This window comes from Nothobranchius furzeri, chromosome 13, assembly GCF_043380555.1.
Source record: "Nothobranchius furzeri strain GRZ-AD chromosome 13, NfurGRZ-RIMD1, whole genome shotgun sequence".
NCBI lineage: Eukaryota > Metazoa > Chordata > Actinopteri > Cyprinodontiformes > Nothobranchiidae > Nothobranchius > Nothobranchius furzeri.
Genome location: NC_091753.1, coordinates 49,558,200 through 49,577,157, shown reverse-complemented (window position 1 = coordinate 49,577,157; position 18,958 = coordinate 49,558,200). Strand labels below are relative to the sequence as shown.

The 18,958-nt window shown below is 44.3% G+C and overlaps 1 protein-coding gene and 1 long non-coding RNA gene across 5 annotated transcripts in view; one reads left to right on the top strand and one right to left on the bottom strand.

The window, feature by feature from the left end:
• Positions 1 to 131: 131 nt before the first annotated feature.
• LOC139062524 (uncharacterized) lies at positions 132 to 15,187 on the bottom strand. Its single transcript, XR_011516066.1, has 3 exons — positions 15,055 to 15,187; positions 4,242 to 4,489; positions 132 to 485 (listed from the first exon to the last, which is right to left on the bottom strand). It is a non-coding gene; the product is annotated as an uncharacterized lncRNA (long non-coding RNA).
• The window catches only part of igsf9ba (immunoglobulin superfamily, member 9Ba), a 100,801-nt gene continuing 96,902 nt past the window's right edge, over positions 15,060 to 18,958 (top strand). For all 4 annotated transcript variants that reach the window (XM_054742541.2, XM_070543568.1, XM_070543569.1 and 1 more), the window contains exon 1: positions 15,060 to 15,510. In XM_054742541.2, the coding sequence (XP_054598516.1) occupies positions 15,447 to 15,510 (64 nt within the window). In that variant the 5' untranslated portion in view covers positions 15,060 to 15,446. The remainder of the gene's footprint in view (positions 15,511 to 18,958) is intronic.

Here is an 18,958-nt window from a genome sequence, read left to right as displayed (position 1 = left end):
AAGATGGAAACCTGGACATCTCTCTCCTCAGGGATGCTCTCTAGCTCCTCCAAGGATGTTCCAGGTTCAGAGAGGATTTAAAATCCCTCCTGTGGAGTCTGGATCTGCCCCAGAGTGGGATGTGACCGGAGAACCTACCCTAACAGGACCCTTGAACTACCTCATCTGACTGGGGTCGACGAGGAGGAGCATGCTCCAAATTTAATGGAATGTGGATTTGAAGGGATTTACTGGTCTGTCTTTGTTCTGATCCTGATCTGATTTTTAACTTTATTCTGGATGCAAACACTTAAAACGCACTTCCTCTGTAGGCCTCGGAGATAAGGAGAGCCCCTCCTCCTCATGAAATCCAGTCAGCTGAGTTGTTTCAGGCATCAGATTATGATGGCTCAAGGCTGCTTTCCTCTGAAGGTTCTCCAGGAGATTTCCATATGCGAGGAGGCCCTGAAGCAGACCCATGGTGGGAGAAGAAGCTTTATGGCACCCTTAAAAAGAAAATGACAAGTTTTAAGAAGATATAATAAAATATTTGATGAAATAGCATTTAGAAATACAGAAAAATGAGATGCTTGGTCTTCCCTCCAGGATCTCATGGATCTGACCTTCAATCAGCGAAAGACAATAGATGAATAAAAGCTGGAATGTCGTTTATTTAAGTTTGAATGTGTTGAAGGTAAAAGAGAACCAAAACGCAAAAATCTGACATAACTCAGATCTTCAGATCGTTCACACTCAGATTGGTAAAAATAAGGTGAGGTAGGGGGAGAAGGAACAGAAAACAAGACAAGCTGAAATAAACAGTAAAAAGAATCATAACAAAGACTAAATAAAGATAAAAGCACACTGTGTGTGACTCTCCCTCCAAATACGACAGGGAAGGCTTCCCTAAAACTGTGCTTTTCTCTGCTGAGTTAGTTTAATCTTCTCCAAAATGTGCATTCTTTCAAAGTCTTGAAAGAACACGACGAAACCAAAGGAGGCGTCCCACACCTCCACAGTGTTTGCAGATTCCTCATCGGCAATAAAAAGAAACGTAGAGAGGCGTTTATCATTCAGGAACAGACTCTTCTGATTACACATCTAAATCAAAAGCACAGCGGAAAGTTTCAAATGGATCAACGTTCTAAAACGTTGAATCTGAAAGTGCTTCCCCTCATCTTCAGCTCACTAAAACACAGACTCTCTCCAGAGCAGCTTGAGCTCCACCCGATGCTGTCGACAGTGAAACTCATCACATCCACGGGGGCTGGATGTCTTCACGTGTCACAAAGATCAAGAGTCAATCGTTTTCCTCCACAGCTTCGTTAGCACCGTTGGTATTTATAGTTGCCACAAATGAGCTGGAAGACGACGCAATGCGCAGGAGGAAACGAGGTTTAGAGGCTCATTGATTTCCCCGCAAGCAAAAGAGCTTTAGAGGTTTTTTCTCAGTGCATAAGATTTTAAAAATCCCGGAGTTTGTTTGTGACGATAAAGAGCGTGTTTTAATTAGACGATCCATTAAGTAGCATTATTTTTAGCAGCGGCGTTGCATGTGCATTTTTCAATGTCATGGTAACTTCTTCAGATTTCCGAATAGTCTGCAATTTTCTTACTATTTAAGTAGTAAACTCTAGAGGTGGATGCTATTTATTAGTATCTTTTTATTTCTTTATCACAGTCATCATTTAAGATGTGTTTCAATGCAAAGTTCTGTGTAAAAGACTAAATGAAGACAATTTTGTTCTTGGCTGCGCTCAGACCAGCTGTAGGCTCTTCTAGAATTGTTCTTGCATTGACTTGTGAGCAAAATAAAGTCATAAAAGGGGTAAATAAGTAGCTGCAGACATCAAGTGTTGCACTGCAAGCATCAGGATGCTTTCATGTCATGATTAAGTTACTTTTTTCCAAACTTGCATTCATAAACTTCATGGTTTTTGGAGAAATGTAACGTTTTTCCACGGATGCACGATACTTTTGATGTTTACAGGTTGATGGGGGTCTTTAAACCATCAGAGTCACCTGAGAAGTTCCTGCAGGAAAACTGGAAACGCCATTTTCAACTTAAAGCACTAAAGTAAAAAAAAAAAGACCAAACTGTTTTGAGCTGAGAGAATAAAAGGTTTTAGTCCTCGTTCTGCTACCAAAACGGTCGGAGGACGTAAATTATTTACATGATCACAATTATTAAATATCATGAACTCTTATGAGGCTGAAACAGATGTGAAATTAGGTTTCCTGGTTTTGACCATCGACATAAATATACTGGACATCTCCTTTCCATAGGCTCCAATATCATGTTTTTGTACTGAAATGGGAGGTGGCCACCGCCGCCATTTTGACCGTGTCACAGGTTCCGTCAAGCCCAGACAATTCCAAAAAGGGGAAGAGAGGAGGAGCTGAGGGTGGGGCTGTAAAGCTGGGATCAACTGACGACACCCGGTCGAACTAGCTACAAGCTAACCTGAAGCTAACCCAAAGCTAATGCGGAGGTGGGAGCTAAGCTAATGGAGGTAGCAACCTAGCTATAACCGGAGTTAACTGTGCACAACACCAGAGCTTCTGAGTCAGAGATACGCCGGGCTGACTGCTGGGTAAAACCGGGTGGAACACAGAGGTCTCCGAGACCTCCACAAGCCGGCAGCCGCACAGCAGACAAGCGCCGCTGTGATCTGAGATGTGCAGAGCTGCCGCTGGGGAGAACCGGGAAAGGTTTCCATCCCAGAGCTCCACAAGCCGGCAGCCCACGCAGCAGACAGAAGCCGCGATCAGACAGAGATGCGCCGAGCTGTGGGGAGGGGATAAGGGTGGAAAACAGAGGTCTCCCGAGAGCTCCACAAGCCAATAGTCGGAACCCAGCTCCACCAACATGTTATATTTCAACCCATTTTCTAAAGTGCAGCATTATGTTAAATGCACTGGGGTTTACCCTATTACATTTAAATTTTATGGTTAAACAGTACATGTTAAAATCTAAGCTAAGCGCGGCAGTGACCTAAAATACATAAATATAATTTTACTTACCGAAAAAAATGAAGTGGAGACTCCTTGGACGCTCTATTAGTGCAATTAATGCCACAGCAAGTCATTTTGTCCAACAATTGCACATATCCAAAAAAGAATACACAAACACAGAGACTCAAAATCCTGGAACAGTTTCCAAGCCAGACCGAGGCTCTACTGAGGCCTTTCCACGGAGCTAGCTCTGTGGTCACGTGGGTCTGATGCTCATTAATTATACAGAATTTTAGGCATTTAATACACTTAAACAGAAGAGTGAGAAAAAAAATTCACCCCCTTCAGAGTTGTCATGAGTGTAAACTAGATCATTTAAACCAAAAACATGTTTTGGTACCAGGCTGTAAACATGTTTATTTCTGCTGTGAAATTGGTATTTTTAACATGGGAGTCAATGAGGATTTGCTCGCTTCTGACACCAGCCCCTAGTGGATGAGGGTGGAACTGCAATTTTTGGTACTTCCGGGTTGAGACCACTTTCTGAGCCGCATTGTGGGGGCTTGGTTTTGACATTTATCACATTTATGGTCAAGATTTACTTTTCAGCTTTAATAATGAGTCAAATGTTGTGATCAAGATGTTAGCATGTTATTTATTTCTGCACTTTCCTGAAGTTTTTGAGCAAATAGGTTGGCCCAAATAACATGTCAGATAACTTTTGCAATAAATGTTTAACCCTGAAATGTCAACACTTTAGTTTTTGCTGTGTTGCTTTTTTTTTCTCTTTTTTGATACGTATCTAAAGAGGACCTGATTGAAAACTCATCCCAAGTGGTTTTCATCCTCTGAAAATAGAAGTAAAAAAAAATAAATAAATAAATGCCGCCAAGGACATTTTTGTGAAAGCAATCTTGTTTTAAAACGCTGTTTTAATTATTACGATTGAAACCTGAGCTATTGCAATGATGCAATTTCCCCACTGAGGGACAAATAAAGGTATTCTTATGCTGAAAATATGGTATGGTGATTGCATCGTTTTGTGCAGAAGCTCCAAAAGGCAAGCAAAGAGAACAACTATTTCCTCTTTCCTGATCACATTTCAGTTTTTCCTGTCGGTTTCACAAGCTGATAAGATGTTTTTATTTTTTCCTTTTTCTAAGAGAAGCAACGTTTAACTTGTCTTACAACAACCTGAAAAAGTTGACCAGTATGGTAAATCACTGCTGACCACTACTGGCTACAAGCATGAATTCTTGCCCGAGGAGCGAGGCGTTGGAAATGCTTTTAAAACAGCACAAACATACCTGCAGCAGAACATGTGTTGAGCTGGCGGCGTGCTTGTGTCTGTGAGTTGCAGGCTGACTGACTGATGCTGCATGGGGCCCTCCGTGTGCACATCCATATGTCTCCGTCACTAAAGCATCTCCCTCTGTGGAAGTGCTCAGGCTGCACGAGTCACTCAGATCCAGATCTGGAACAATGCGATGGTTTTCTCTCAATTTGGGACAACGTTGTAGATCTCACATACCATGAAACAATGTCTTTTTGTCTTCTGAAGAGAAAAAAAAAGTGGCGACATTAATGAAGGCATCAAAAGCAGCCTCCTCACTGAAGTGACAGGTTGAGAGGATCCCTCTGGATGACGACCCTAAAAATAAACAATTGAAGCGCTCAGAGACAAATGTGCCTTCATTTTTCATTTTCATGCACATAAAAATCAGTAAATAGTATTATTACATGAAAAATTCACTTGAAACAATAAAAATCGTCCCATTGCAAACTAAAGACAATAATATGTGTCTGAGCTGCAAACCTTTACTTACGAAGGCTGAGTGTAAAGGATGGAAAAAGGTTAGAAAAGTAGTTTTTAATCAGTTTTGGAGGAGAAATTTGTAAGACTTCTACAATTAAGTGATCATAAAACAGTTTAATGTCTAAAGTGTGCTGGAAGGAAGGTCATACTGAAACATGTGTCACTCTCAGCTGGCTGGGGGGGTTTTGCCAGATTTTCTCAAAGAGAGACACTCTGCGAGGTTGCCGATTCTCCGGTGAGCTAACGCTGCAGCACTGTCATTTTTTGTTCGACACAGACAGGCTAAAAGCTCCAGAGTTTTTTAAAGAACCAAAACCAGTAAACAGGAGCAGCCCAGAAGTTATTTCTTGTACCTCTAAGAATCCACAGCATCTTTTTGTTTTACTTTAATATCGGGTGAAGCTGTCTAATATTAACAATCAAGTAGAAGAAAATAGCTCTAAAAATATCTCTGATTTTTCAATCACCAACAACTGGATATTACAGGGAAATGTGTATGCAAAGTGAATACTGAGTAAATAATGAGTTAACGAGTCAATAAAGAGTTAATAATGTGTCAATAACGAGTTAATGTGTCAATAATGATTTAATAACGAGTCAATAATGATTTAATGGGTCGTGGCATTTTACTTCCTTTAGTGAGTTGTTCAGAACTATAACAGCAAGACGGCAAACAGCAACATTTCCTCTAACTCCAAAGAGAAACTACTGTAAAAAGTGTAGTAAGTGCTCCATACCGTAAAACACCTATTAGTGCCAACATCAAATATGACAATCTACTTACCTACTTATCAACTTACTGTATATGACACGTCTTTTCTTGTCATCTAGACTCTCTGGCGCTAATGTGTAACTGGCAACAGCCATGAAACTCGTGGAACAGGAGCGAGAGAGTATTGTTGTTGCATAAAAAATGGACTACAGTAACCACATTTGAAATGGTAAATGGCCTGTATTTGATATAGCGCCTTCTAGAGTCCTGGAACCCCTCAAGGTGCTTTACAACACAATCAGTCATTCACCCATTCACACACACATTCACACACTGGTGGGGATGAGCTACAATGTAGCCACAGCTGCCCTGGGGCGCACTGACAGAGGCGAGGCTGCCGAGCACTGGTGCCACCGGTCCCTCCGACCACCACCAGCAGGCATTGTGGGTTAAGTGTCTTGCCCAAGGACACAACGACAGCGACAGACTGAGCGGGGCTTGAACCTGCAACCTTCCGATTGCGGGGCGAGTACTTAACTCCTGTGTCACCATCGCCCCATTTGACCACAGGAAGCCATTCTTACATATTGCACCTTTAACGACCCACACAAACCACCAAAAGTAAATGTTTTTCTTCTTTGAGGTATTGGTTGAAGCTAAGAAACATCTCCTCCTCCTCTCCTGCCTCTGGTTAACACCAGAACTTTAAAACTATAATAGAGGAGTTACATAAGAGATTGCCGTAGCAATTCTTATGTTTTCTCCACCACCGCTAGTAGGAAATGTAATTCTTTCTCTGTTGTGCTCATATGTGATGAAGAATAGCTCCTGAAGGCCCAGTCTGTGTTGTGGTGTAACTGTATGTGAAGTTGGAAGGGGTGAGTTGGTAATATGACCTTGACTGGCTACAGCTGTTTGTCCATAACAGCTCCTCATGTGACTTACACAACCCGGAGGTTGAAGATTCCACAAGTATGCAATAGGCTCCTGCATTTAGAGCATTGTACACTTAGTTTTGGTGTTTGAGGGCTACCATTCTGGAAGTTTTACATGTTGCCTTACTGACTCGATCATCTCTGAGATCTACAGGAGCCTGTGAATCAGCCATTAATTCAAATCAGGTGTTTTGGTGCAGAAAAACATCTAAAACAAACATGCACCAAATGTATTGATCTATTGTGGTAGTATGGAGCCCATGGCAATCCGACAAAGTCTCAGAGAGTCTTGACATCAAGAGGCCAAGGGACACGGTGTATTCGTGGAGGACGTGGTAGAATCAGAAGAACATGCTTTGAGAGCGTCTTGGGGAAGTGGAACATAGCAGGAAAGGCAGTTAGTGAGTACAAAAAGTGCAACTTCACAACTGTCTTGTCTAAAAGAGATTTATCCTTTTTGCTGCATTCTAGCCACACTCCTGGGTTGTGGCGAAGATCAATCAATCAATCAATCAATCAATCAACCAACCAATCAATCAACCAATCAATACTTTATTAATCCCAGAGGGAAATTAGAGTTTCAGTGCACAATTCAGAGATCAGACATACATGGGCAAGACACATGACAAGAATTGGTGACTGTGGTCATTCGCAACCCGAGTCGTGCTACCTTAATAGAGATAAGAGGGTTACATGAGGATTGGTTCAGGTGGAGGGAAAAAGGCACTTCAGAGTTACCCTCCCACCAGGAGCTGTTTGGGGCTGGGATCCTGTTTCCCCCAGCGAGAGCAGCCATCTCAGGCGCTCATCTACTGTACAGTCACAGGTGGGAGGGAGCTCATGGGAGAAGCGAAGAGCACATTGACTCCTCCAGCTGATGACCTTGCCAGGCTGAATTCCACCAATCCGAAGGCGGGGGGGGGGGGGGTCGGGTTTCCATAGCATCTGTCTGCATTCCTTCGTGTGGGTTTTAGTTGCTCAAGGCTACCCGGGCGTCAGATTCAGATAACAAGAATTTGTTTGGGTCAGGCTGAGATAATTTTCCTCTCTGCCTTCAGTCTTTAAACTGATCATTTCCAGTCCTTCAGTGAAGCCAATTTTGGATTTTAAACTTAAACTTGTCCATGCCATCCGGTGACTCTCTTCGAGATGACATCCATTTTGCACACTAATACCGGCATCACAGCTATAACATTGTCTAACTTAAGATTCACCTCGAGTAACATCCCAGTCTGTGAGGTCTCCACATGGATGGTGCTTTCTGTGGGTGGGGGTCGCCCTCCAATCGCTCCCGTCCTCCCAAATTTCCAGAAAACCAGATATCCTCCCACTCCAATCAGGAGAAATCCAGTGATCATCACACCAAATATCCACACTTCTTCAAAGTCCTCCGTGGGCAGCTGGGAGAGGCATACGATCTTCCACTCCTTCCAGGAATCCAACATATGTCCCACCGGGTGTGTCCCCTGTGGACATGTGGGAGCCCCTTGCTTCGTTCTCATTGTTGAAAAGATCTTATCGATTGCATTGCATGACCAGTTTATCAAATCCATGGTTAGTAAAAAACTGAGTTTTTCAGAAGAAATGCAGAGAAGTGCTCTGTGGGCAGACAGGACAAAGAGCCTTGGGAAAAAAAGATAAGGGAGCAAAAAGAGGGAAGCGTCTGAACTCCTCGAGTGCCAGAATCTAGTGAGTCCTAATCTAGTGAGAAGGACACCTAGAAGGGTTTATAACTATTTCCTGTGATGAAGGATTTACTTGGTTTGATTTTCAGCTCTGGATGTCACATCTGTACCTGTTCACACTCGAACATCTCAGCAGCGAGGAGCAGATGGTACCCCTTCCATATCCGCTCATTACTGCATGAAGTTGTCTTTATCTAAAATAAATAAATAAATAAATTCCTACAAACTTTTGAGTTGGGATCCCTCAAAGAGAAAAGTTTAAGCAAGTTTGTCCTCAAACCCTCATTAAATTGACTGTTTTTAAGAGTTCTGACACTGAGAAGTGAGAGAATTACACATAAGAGCAAATAATGGAGTCAGGGAGTCTTGTTGTTTATGTTTTCTGTTCATACTCGTCACGTTGCATTACAATCACTGTGTTTTCACTGTAGGGCTTAAGGGGGTTTTGGGAGGGGGGAGGTGACAGGGAAAATGCGATGGCTCGGTCCTCTCAGTCGCTGTTTCTACATGTTTGGCCCTGCAGGACTTGAAGACGTCAGCATATCGCGCTTCGGGAGAGTGACGTCACTGATCAGTGCCAATAGGCACAATGTTAAAATTTTGATTCTGTCAAAATACACAATTAAATCCATTCAGGGGACAAGGAGAGCAGCTGTGTGACGCACAAGGTGAAGTTCAATGATCAGAAGAAATGACGTTTTTACGATGCTGTAGGAGACCACAGAGCAACACAAAATACGACATTGTGGGCAATTTCCGTCCCATTTTTTGGTGTTGAGAGTTTAGAAAGCACGATTTTAAAAGAGCATATTTTGTTTTCCTTCCATTCTGCTTCACCAGCTACAACCAATCAACACGGATTAAGTCACACCCAGTGACTGCATGTACCCGTCAGTTCAGGTGCTCGGATGGTTCCTGCAATGGCCTGGAAAGTGGTCCTTTCAGGTCTGCCCGGTGAAATCGAGACACGCTCATACTGCGACGGTCCTGTAAGTTTAGGGATAATAAATGACTCATACTTGAGAGGGATGGTTACGTGTCTTGCCCAAGGACAAGACAGCAGAGTTCTTTGCCGGGAGCTGGGATCGAACCTGCAGCCTAACTGCCAGGCAAGTGTCAGGTTTTAGCGGCTGAGCTGAAGCGTAGCGGAGATTGTTTGTGGCGTAACTGTGTGACCCAGACGCGGAGTGGCTAGCGTTGGGTTAAGCCTGGTTCATGCTTCTCCGTCAGCTCCGCAAGGGTCAGACACGCACGGATTGACGGAAGCGTTTTGCTCTCATACTTCGTCTCCTGGAGAGTGTTGCAAAGCAATTCCCCGGCAGGACAACAGAGGGCGTAGCGCTGTTCTGTGGTATCCTGTCATGTATCGGTCCAAGATGGTGTGTTTATATTGTGTTTTTTGTGTATATAAGAGACTTTTTAACACTGACATATTTGTCTCTCATCCTCCTCCACCTCTTCATGCGCTCGCCACCTCTAAACCCACGTTTCCTGTCATTTCCGTCCACAAATAAAATGCTTGCTGCGCATCTTTTCACTCCTCCAGTCACGGGGAACTAAAGGTTCATGTTTTTAGAGTTTTTTCGTGAGGTATTCTTCAAGCTGCTCCGTGTCTGCCGCTTGTTATCCTCGGCTCTCTTTATGTTTTTGAGGGCGCAATGGTGGCGCTGTAGACAACAGCGGTGTCCTGACCAATCACAAGCTTGCCTTGTCCGTCTCGACTGACGGATGTTTAGAAAAGAGAGCTCTACTCTGTCCGTCCTTGCGGAGCTCTCTGGCAGACCCGCAAGGACGTTGCGTGTCTCCGCACTGACGCAGACGGAGAAGCATGAATCAGGCTTTAGACAGAGCACGCAGCTTTATTCTGGGAACGGCGACACAGCGCTCGGAGAGAGCCGAGACTGAGTAGCAGTTCCGGATGGATAAGGAAGCTGACTTACTAGTAGTAGACAGCATGGAAAGATCTTTTTCCTGGGTTGAGGGCTGGTAAGCCTGGGAACTCGATTCAATGTCTGGTAGGAACGATGACTGAGTGATGAATGAGCGGCGGCGCTTCCGTAAATAGTGTCGGCGTGATGACGTCGGCAAGCCACGTTGGTGGCGGGAATGCTGGGAAGTGTAGTTAGCAGGAGGAGTTTGTGACAGCAAGCCGCTCTACCTCCTGAGCTACGCTGCCCTTATAAATGCAGAGATGAATCACATCTGCAACATTTCTGCTGCATTTTAGAAAGATTGGAAGCAAATTTAAGGCCATGCTTCTTGACTGTAAAAATAAAATGCTCCTTTTGGGTTTTGGGAGTGAGTTTCTGCCACAAGTGGAAACGTTTGTGTCTATTAGTGATGGTAGGACGGAGCAAAAGATGGACAGACAGTTTGAGGCTTCATCTTCAGGATGTTGGGGTTGAAAAGGGAACTGAAACAAAAGACAAGCTTTTCTGTCATCAAATGAGATCTAAATCATGAAAGAATGATATCCCGCATTGGGAATCCGATTTCTCCTGGTTGCCTCCCTCTGACGGGTTGCCAGTGACATCCTAAAAAGCCCCGCTGCAGACCCGGTTTGGTTTGGTCAATGCCAGGTCTGTGCTGAACAAAACTTTTATTCTTCGTGACTTTTTTATTCAGCATGACCTGGGTTTTCTCTGCATCTGTGAGTCCTGGATCCCGTTTGGCGACACAAGTTCCCTACTCGAGCTCATACCACCTGGCTGCTCGTGTTTTAATACCCCCAGACCACGGGGCAGAGGTGGAGGGCTGGTTGTTGTTTTTAAATCCAGCTTTCCTTGTAAACAGCTTAAACCCACCATGTCATTTTCTTCCTTCGAACTGTCCTTATTTGAACTGTGCATCTCCCCCCGCCTGCTCGTTGTGCTGATTTATCGGCCTCCAAAGACTGACTCTAACTTCCTTAACGATTTCTGTGATCTTGTGGCAGACTGCATCCTAAAATATGATTATGTCCTATTTTTTGGTGATTTTAACATCCATATCTGCTGTCCTGATAATGTGCTTGCTAAAGGTTTTTTTTAATTTGCTAGATTCATTCAATTTGACTCAATGGGTATCATCCCCAACTCATGCCAGGGGTCACATCCTGGACCTGGTTATCTCTTATGGTCTACCCATCATGAACCTTGTGACTTTGCCTCCTGTGTTCTCTGACCACTCTCCAATACTCTTTGATGTTACGTTGCCATGTCCTGTCCCTGTGTGTGAAGCTCCAGCTACTAGGTTCAGAGCCCTGGATGCAGAAACTATTTCAAAGTTTGTGGACTGTATGTCTGTAAGGTTAGAGACCTTTAACCCAGATCCATCTAACACTGAACACTATTCACAACACTTTGATGTACTTTGTAATCAGGTCCTGGACCTGGTTGCCCCTCTCAAACTGTGCAAGTCTAGGCCTAGGAGGGAGCCATGGCTCTCTGATGTCACACGGGCTTGTAGGCGGGCGTGTAGATCCTCTGAGAGAAAGTGGAAAAAGGATGGCCTACAGGTCTCGCGTGAGTTGTTCAGAGCATCTCTGGTTGCTTATCAGGATGCTGTGAGGGCTGCCAGAACGGCCTATTTTGCAGACATCATTGAGACAAACTCCAATAATCCTAAGATTCTCTTCAAAACGCTAAACTCTGTTCTGGTGTATCAGGAGCCTAGCTCCATGTCTCCTACAGCTGCTGGAAACTCTGAAGCTTTTCACAGATTCTTTGTTGATAAAGTGTCGGGCATTAGAGCAGCTATTTCTGGTAACTCTGTTGACCCTGTTCCAGTTCCTCCATCACCACCCACCCTGAGCTCCCTCAATACAGTTTCATACTCTGAGCTGAGTAAGCTTGTTGCGAGGCAGAAGCCATCTGGCTCTCCACTTGATGTTCTGCCGCCTCGTCTCTGGAAGGCTGCCTTTCCGTGCCTTGGCCCTTCACTTGGTCAGATTATCAATGGGAGCCTCAGCACAGGTGTGGTCCCAGCAGCTTTGAAAGCAGCAGTTATTCGGCCGACCCTGAAGAAACCTGGTGCTGATGTCTCTGTGATAGAAAATTACAGGCCTATCTCTACCCTGCCCTTTACATCAAAACTGCTTGAGAAAGTCGTTTATCAGCAGCTGGTCTCACATTTAGCTGACTCTGATCTGTTTGAGGTTTTCCAATCAGGGTTCAGGTCTGGCCATAGCACAGAGTCTGCTCTACTGAGGGTCCTAAATGACATCTATCTTTCACTAGATCAGGGAACATCTGTGCTGCTTCTGTTATTTGACCTGACAGCAGCCTTCGACACAGTTGACCACGCGATTCTACTCGATCGCTTGGAACGATGGGTTGGGATCAAAGGGTCAGCTCTGGATTGGTTTAGATCATATCTCCACAACAGGACATTCTGTGTTAAACTGGGTGATGTTTTTTCTTCTTGGGAGGGGCTCCGCTTGGGGGTCCCGCAGGGGTCGATCCTTGGTCCACTTTTGTTTGCCATTTATCTGCTACCTCTGGGGTCAATCTTTCGTAAACATGGCCTATCATTCCATCTGTATGCTGACGATTGCCAGATTTACTCTCCATTGTGTCAGGAGAAAGGTCACTCTATTCAGTCCTTTGTCTCCTGTCTTAACGAGGTGAAGTCTTGGCTAATGTCCAACTATCTACATCTGAATGAGGGAAAGACAGAGCTCATTGTTTTTCTCCCCAACAGCAGGAATGTGGATTGTTATGTTGATCTTGGCCCTCTTTCTCCATACTCAAAACCAGTTGTTACCAGTTTGGTGGTGAAACTTGATGTAGGACTTAAATTTGATGCCCACATCAATTCTGTGATCCGGTCCAGTTTCTTTCACCTGAGACGCCTTGCTAAAATCAAGCATATGCTGTCAAGAGCCCACCTGGAGCGGGTACTGCATGCCTTTGTTATTTCTCGGCTTGACTACTGCAACTCTCTATATGCAGGGTTGTGTCAGTCAACACTGCGTCGCCTACAGGTTGTGCAGAACAGCGCTGCAAGGTTCCTGACTGGGACCAGGAAACGGGACCACATCAGTCCAGTTCTGGCCTCTCTGCACTGGCTTCCGATTTGCTATCGCTCACAATTCAAAATACTCGTCTTTGTTTATCATTTCTTCCAGGGTGGTGCTCCCCCCTATCTGGCCACACTCCTGAAAAGACACTCCCCATCACGCGCTCTGCGCTCCTTTGACCAAGGCCTGCTCGCTGTCCCTCGGTCTAGGTGTCGTACCCGTGGGGACCGGGCTTTCTCAGTCCTAGCACCGTTACTCTGGAACCAGTTGCCACCCTCAGTTAGGCTGTCCCCTTCTCTGCCAGTCTTTAAGAATCACCTAAAAACACACCTCCTCCACTTGGCGTTTCCAGAACATGTTTGATTTTGGCCCTCTGTTATGTTGAATCCATTCCACAGTTTTCATTGGTACACTCAATCCATCCACTCAATCCAAATGTGTTTCACTCATTTGTCCTTTACCAGAATGTTTCATCTATCTTATAATTTCCATTTTGTATTTTGTAATTTGAATTTCTTTTATTGTTGATTTTTTCACTATATTTGCTTGCAACTGTACCATGTTCAGCGCTTTGGGCTTCCTGACAGGATTGCGGAAGGCGCTTTATAAATAAAGCTTTGATTGATTGATTGATCCTGCTGGGAGCAGACCCAGAACATCGGGGTTGTTCATCCCCTCTGGCCAGAGAAAACTTTGGGATTTCCCAGTAGAAGCTGCAGAGAGGGCAGAACTTCTCCTCCCATCTAAGAAGGATGGATGTGTAATTTATTAAGAAAATAATGACAAAACACATTAAAATGTGAAATATTTTAAAACATGGTAAGAAAAAACAAAACATGCAGTTTACTCCAAGATATCTGTGCATCTCTGTAATTAGGCTCAAATTTTCTATTTACTGAAATGTTTTGTATGTTTTCTGCAGCTTATTGTTAAATTTTGTGTTTTTGATGCTCGTCACATGAATTCTGGACCAAGATTTTAGCACCCAGTGTCACTCAAATGAATAATCCTTTGTTAGAATGATATTAAGCCCTCCTCCTAAAGAGCTGCAGACCTGGAGGGTGGATGTGAAATCTGCAAAAAAAGTACAAATGAGACATGAACGTGCATCTTTTACAGACAGAGCTCAGGTAAAGGAGGCTGAGCTGGGGTTAAAGGGTTCACTAAATCCCAGTTAAAACTTAGCATAAGATGGATCATGCAGCTGTTCCTAGCAGTGCTGCTGACATCATGCTTTCTGGTGTCTGATTTTCCTTTTTGGTCTCGTTTTTAGATTTTCTTTGATTTCAGACATCCTCCAGGGGGAGGAGGAGGAGGAGGAGGGGAGACCGAGGGACAGACAGACAACATGAGAGACAAAAATGAGACTAATTCTGGAGAGAGTGCGATAAATCTTCTGCATCATGCATGTGGGTGAGATCTGAGCTGATGTACTGCAGCCAGCAGCTCACAGGCATGGGTCCTCTGTGGTCATGCATGTAGAAACAGAGCGGGGGGGGGGGGGGGGGCTTATCAGCTCTAACCATGTGTGCGCAGTGGACAGCAGCGTGTTGGAGCCGCATCTCCTCACCGCCGTCGAGGAAAGAAAAATGAAAAAAAAAAAAACCAAAAAAAAAAAAAAAAACCAGGAGAACCATATTGTACGTGACGCCACACCCATCATTTTCAGCCAGACGCGGCGGAAAGGAGCGCTTTCTGTCGGCGACATGACAGCAGAGAGCCGCGGATGACTCACCCCTTCCCTCACACCCCTCCCCCCTTTCATCCCATATATTTATTTACAATCCCGCAGTGCAGACAGCTGCCGATAATAATAATAATAATAATAATATTAATAAATATTGATGATGATGCGCGACGATGGCGCACGTGGGGCCAGCTTAGGCAGTGGTATTTAAAAATGTGCACGCCGTCAGTGCGCATGATACTGCGGCTCCTCTCTCCTCTCCGTACTACGGCACGCTCCAACTCACCTTGAGTCGGCGCGCGGCTGCTCCGCTGTCATTCGGGGTGCGGGGCCTTTTCCCAGGGAGCCAATACACGCCCCACAGCTTCCGTCAGCAGCCAATCCGGCGGCGGCGGAGGCGGACCCGCGGCCGCATTCTCACACTTGGTTTCACTGTGCGCTCGTAAAAACGGCTCCGTCTACTACGAACGCGGCGGTGCAGGTGCTCTGTCTCTTCGGGAGAGAGAAGGATGCGGATGGAAGGACGGGGGAGGGAAGGGACGAAGGGAAGCGCCGCGAGGAGCAAGAAGCAGATATGAGAAGGGGATCCGGCGAGAGTCCGTGAGGCTGCAAGGTCGAATATGAGAGATTGGTTGAACGGGGCACTTTGCGTGGTAATAGCTGGTCGGCAATAGTACTATGATTTGGTATGTGGCCACTCTGATAGCAAGTGTATTCAGCACCAGAGAAACGGCCGCTCAAGGTGAGTTGAAGTGCAAAATAATCTGCTGTGTGGCTTTGGTGCTGCCTTTTATATATATATATATATATATATATATATATATATATATATATATATATATATATATATATATATATATATATATATATAATTATTATTATTTAGCGCGTGACATGTTTGCATGCTTGGTCATATAGCTCCCCCCCCCCCCCCCCTCCAAACAAATGGCTGCAAATGTGATATGTCACGTGAAAGTTCTGTTGGATAAATCAGATCAGAGCTGTGCTGATTTCCACCACAACAAGGATAGCCTAACTGATCGGTCTGAGGCCGGTGCGGTGTGTGTGCGCGCGCTCGAATGTGTGTGTGTGTGTGTGTGAGATGAAAAACGCGAACAAATAGGAGGATAGGGGAAATGTGTGTATTATAGTCCCGTAGAGTTCTCCAGAGAGGGGTGTTGCCGTCTCAGATCTCAAGATGGAAAAGTGGCTAAATAATTCATCACGTGTCAGATGAAATGCACTCTTAGAATTTGATAGAGCTCACTGCCGCATGCATGCACGGGACTGAAATGCAGAATTTCACATGGATGGATGGGGTCACACACACATGCACACACACACCAGCTGCAGCTCGCATGATCCGAAAGTCGCACATGAAGAAGAAAGAAAACACTCCATCCTGCTCCTAGAAAGACGCACAGGATCCATTTTGTTCCAATTTCTCGTTTTGATCACTCCCTATTGATCTATGTACTCACTTAACCTTGCTTTTCCACTTGCGTCCAGATGAGGGAGACATGTGCCAGTCTGTCGCCTGCTGATCCCAATGACCCTGCATACCCAGTCAGAACTCGCACAGGTCTGGCTCCTCCTTTGATGCCAGCCAGAGCCAAGAGGGCAGAGGTTTGAAGGAAAACTTGGTTTTCGGGAGCAGAGAGGCTCTCTGGGATGCTTTCCCTGCAGGCCTAGAAGAATCTGCCTAATCATGTCAATTCAGATGTGCTCCGTTGTGTTGAGCAGAAGTGGATTTGAGTCTTTCAAGCTGCTAAAGAGTCCCAATCACGACATTGCATACTAAGTTGTAGGGTTTCTGGGAGAATTTCTTCTGTTTTGATGTGCGAGAAAAGGAAAAACGTCCACTTTACTCTCAAGTACATGACACCTTTAAAGAAGTGGATGAAGAGCTGAAGTGTCCTGATGATAAATTAATACAAAAAAATATGTTTCAGAGCACATGTGATGTCTAGGCCTTTGGCTTTACCTCCTCACTGGGTCTGAGAATCAGACTTTAGGGTCTCAACTTGCTTCATAACCAGAAAGAACCGTTGGATCAGAGCAGCTGGAACTTGGCTCCTTTCTCCTGGAGTGGGATTTAGCTTCTTTTGCACTTTGCTCAGTGTTGGGCATGAACACACGAGCAGTAAAGCTACAAACAGATCCAGAAAATAACATGCAAGTGCTGAGCAATTTTTTATATATGATTTTCACCAACATGTGTATGCCATGCTCTATGCTTGTTATGCTATTAAGGTAGATACGTAACTATGATTCTGGAGGAGTTTTGGAATGAAGGGAAACGCTGAAGAGCAAAATAAAATAACAGAATCAACAAATAGGCCTATACATTTATATCATATAACCATCAGATGGATCTTAAATACCAGCTGAGCTCATAGGCTACTTTGAAACTTTGCTATTCTGAGAATAAGAAGCAGCCTTGCCAGTCACTGTGCCCTCTTAGTTTGGTGAGCGGGACGATGCGACAGCAGAACAACTACGATGGCCACGGCTCGTTTGAAACGGCTTTGGCGTCAACTTTGGACTATTTAAACTCGGGCTTTTCTTTGAGTCGAGAGCAGAAACAGGTACTCAACTCCTTTTATGTAGAAAAAGGATGGTGGACTGCCCCGTTTCTTGGCCTTCATGGCGGTGAGTACGTCATGTTGTTTGTTGTGCAATAGCATGCAGTGATTGTTTGATAGACAACCGCAGATTCCGCCCCACGACTGAGCTCTGTCTACAGGTCGTGGCCAGACATGCTTACATTTATAGGATGGCTTTCCAGGCTATTCTTTTGCATGTTTCCAAGTCATTTTGCTGTAAAGCTCGTGTCATCAGCAAACCTGTCTAGTTATAAGAGTATGAGACATTTACATTACTAGCTGTAAATGGAACCCAAGAGGTGAAAGAGCATTTTATGTCAGAAAGTCATGATAAACTCTTCTTCTAAAGTCTTCAGTTCTGTTTAGAGTTGTTCTTCCTGCTACAGCTAATAAAAATGAACTGATTCAGGATTTTGAGAACAGATATCGATTTCTGAGTCTTGTGTTGCTCTTATCTGCCTTTTGACCTTTTTGGCCAGTTCCAGTGTAGCCCAAACAACCATATACAGAACATTTAAGAACATATATTTTTAAATTAATTTGAAACTGAAGATCCTGAAAGTTATAACTTCCACCCAAAATATTTTTATAATGCTGGTAAAAAATGTTGGACCCTATATCTTTGCCTGGAACTGGTGGATCAGAAAATAGCTATTCATAAACTGACCACTAATTAAGCTGATCACGCTAAGTACTGACCAATTTTGGGCACTGGCTTGGAGCTCTTTACACATGTGAGCTGAAATTTGGCTAAATGGTTGAAGAAGTTGTTTATCAGCATGACTGTATTGATAGATTTGCTTTTGCAAAGCTCAAACCCCATTTCTACAAATAAATTAGACGCAACTAAAAAAACTATTGTCTTGATTGGAATCGGCCAATATGAACGTCCTAACTGATAAGAAGCCAATATGAAAGTCAGAAATCTTTTTTTTTCTTTTGAGTCTGTGAATGCACTCTTGCCCATCAGCAATAAAAAAAGGACATTTACTCTGGTCTCCATAGCTACGTGTAAATTCACACTAACAACAACAGGTCTAAATTGATCTAGATCGGTATCGGCAGGTCAAAGCTGTACAAGGATTGGAAATTTGGCCCTAAATCCGAGGACTGGTGCATCTCTAATAGCAATCGTAATCCAAAGTTGATTCTGGTAACGGGCAAACTGCTCCAGGCATCAACATGGAAGTTAAAGATAAGCCAACCGTAGCCTGTGTGGATTAGTGTACCTTATCTGTGTTGTTGGGCACCTGTGATGCCGCTAAAGTCCCGTAACGCCCAGAGTTTTACTTTTCTTCGCACACTGGGTTTTGTAGAGTACGGGAAAATAGGGGTCGACGCTGGTGCATCTCTCAACTGAAAGCATATAGGTAGTTAGCCAATCTGTGTCATTAAGTCAACGGTCAAGCAAGAAGAGAGAAGCGTTTGACCATAGATGCTGTTGTCATTATGATGATATGTTGCAAAACTACATGTTTTTGGTCAGCACAAATGACTAAAGGGGCGACGGTGGCACAGGAGTTAAGTGCTCGCCCCGTAATCGGAAGGTTGCAGGTTCGAGCCCCGCTCAGTCTGTCGCTGTCG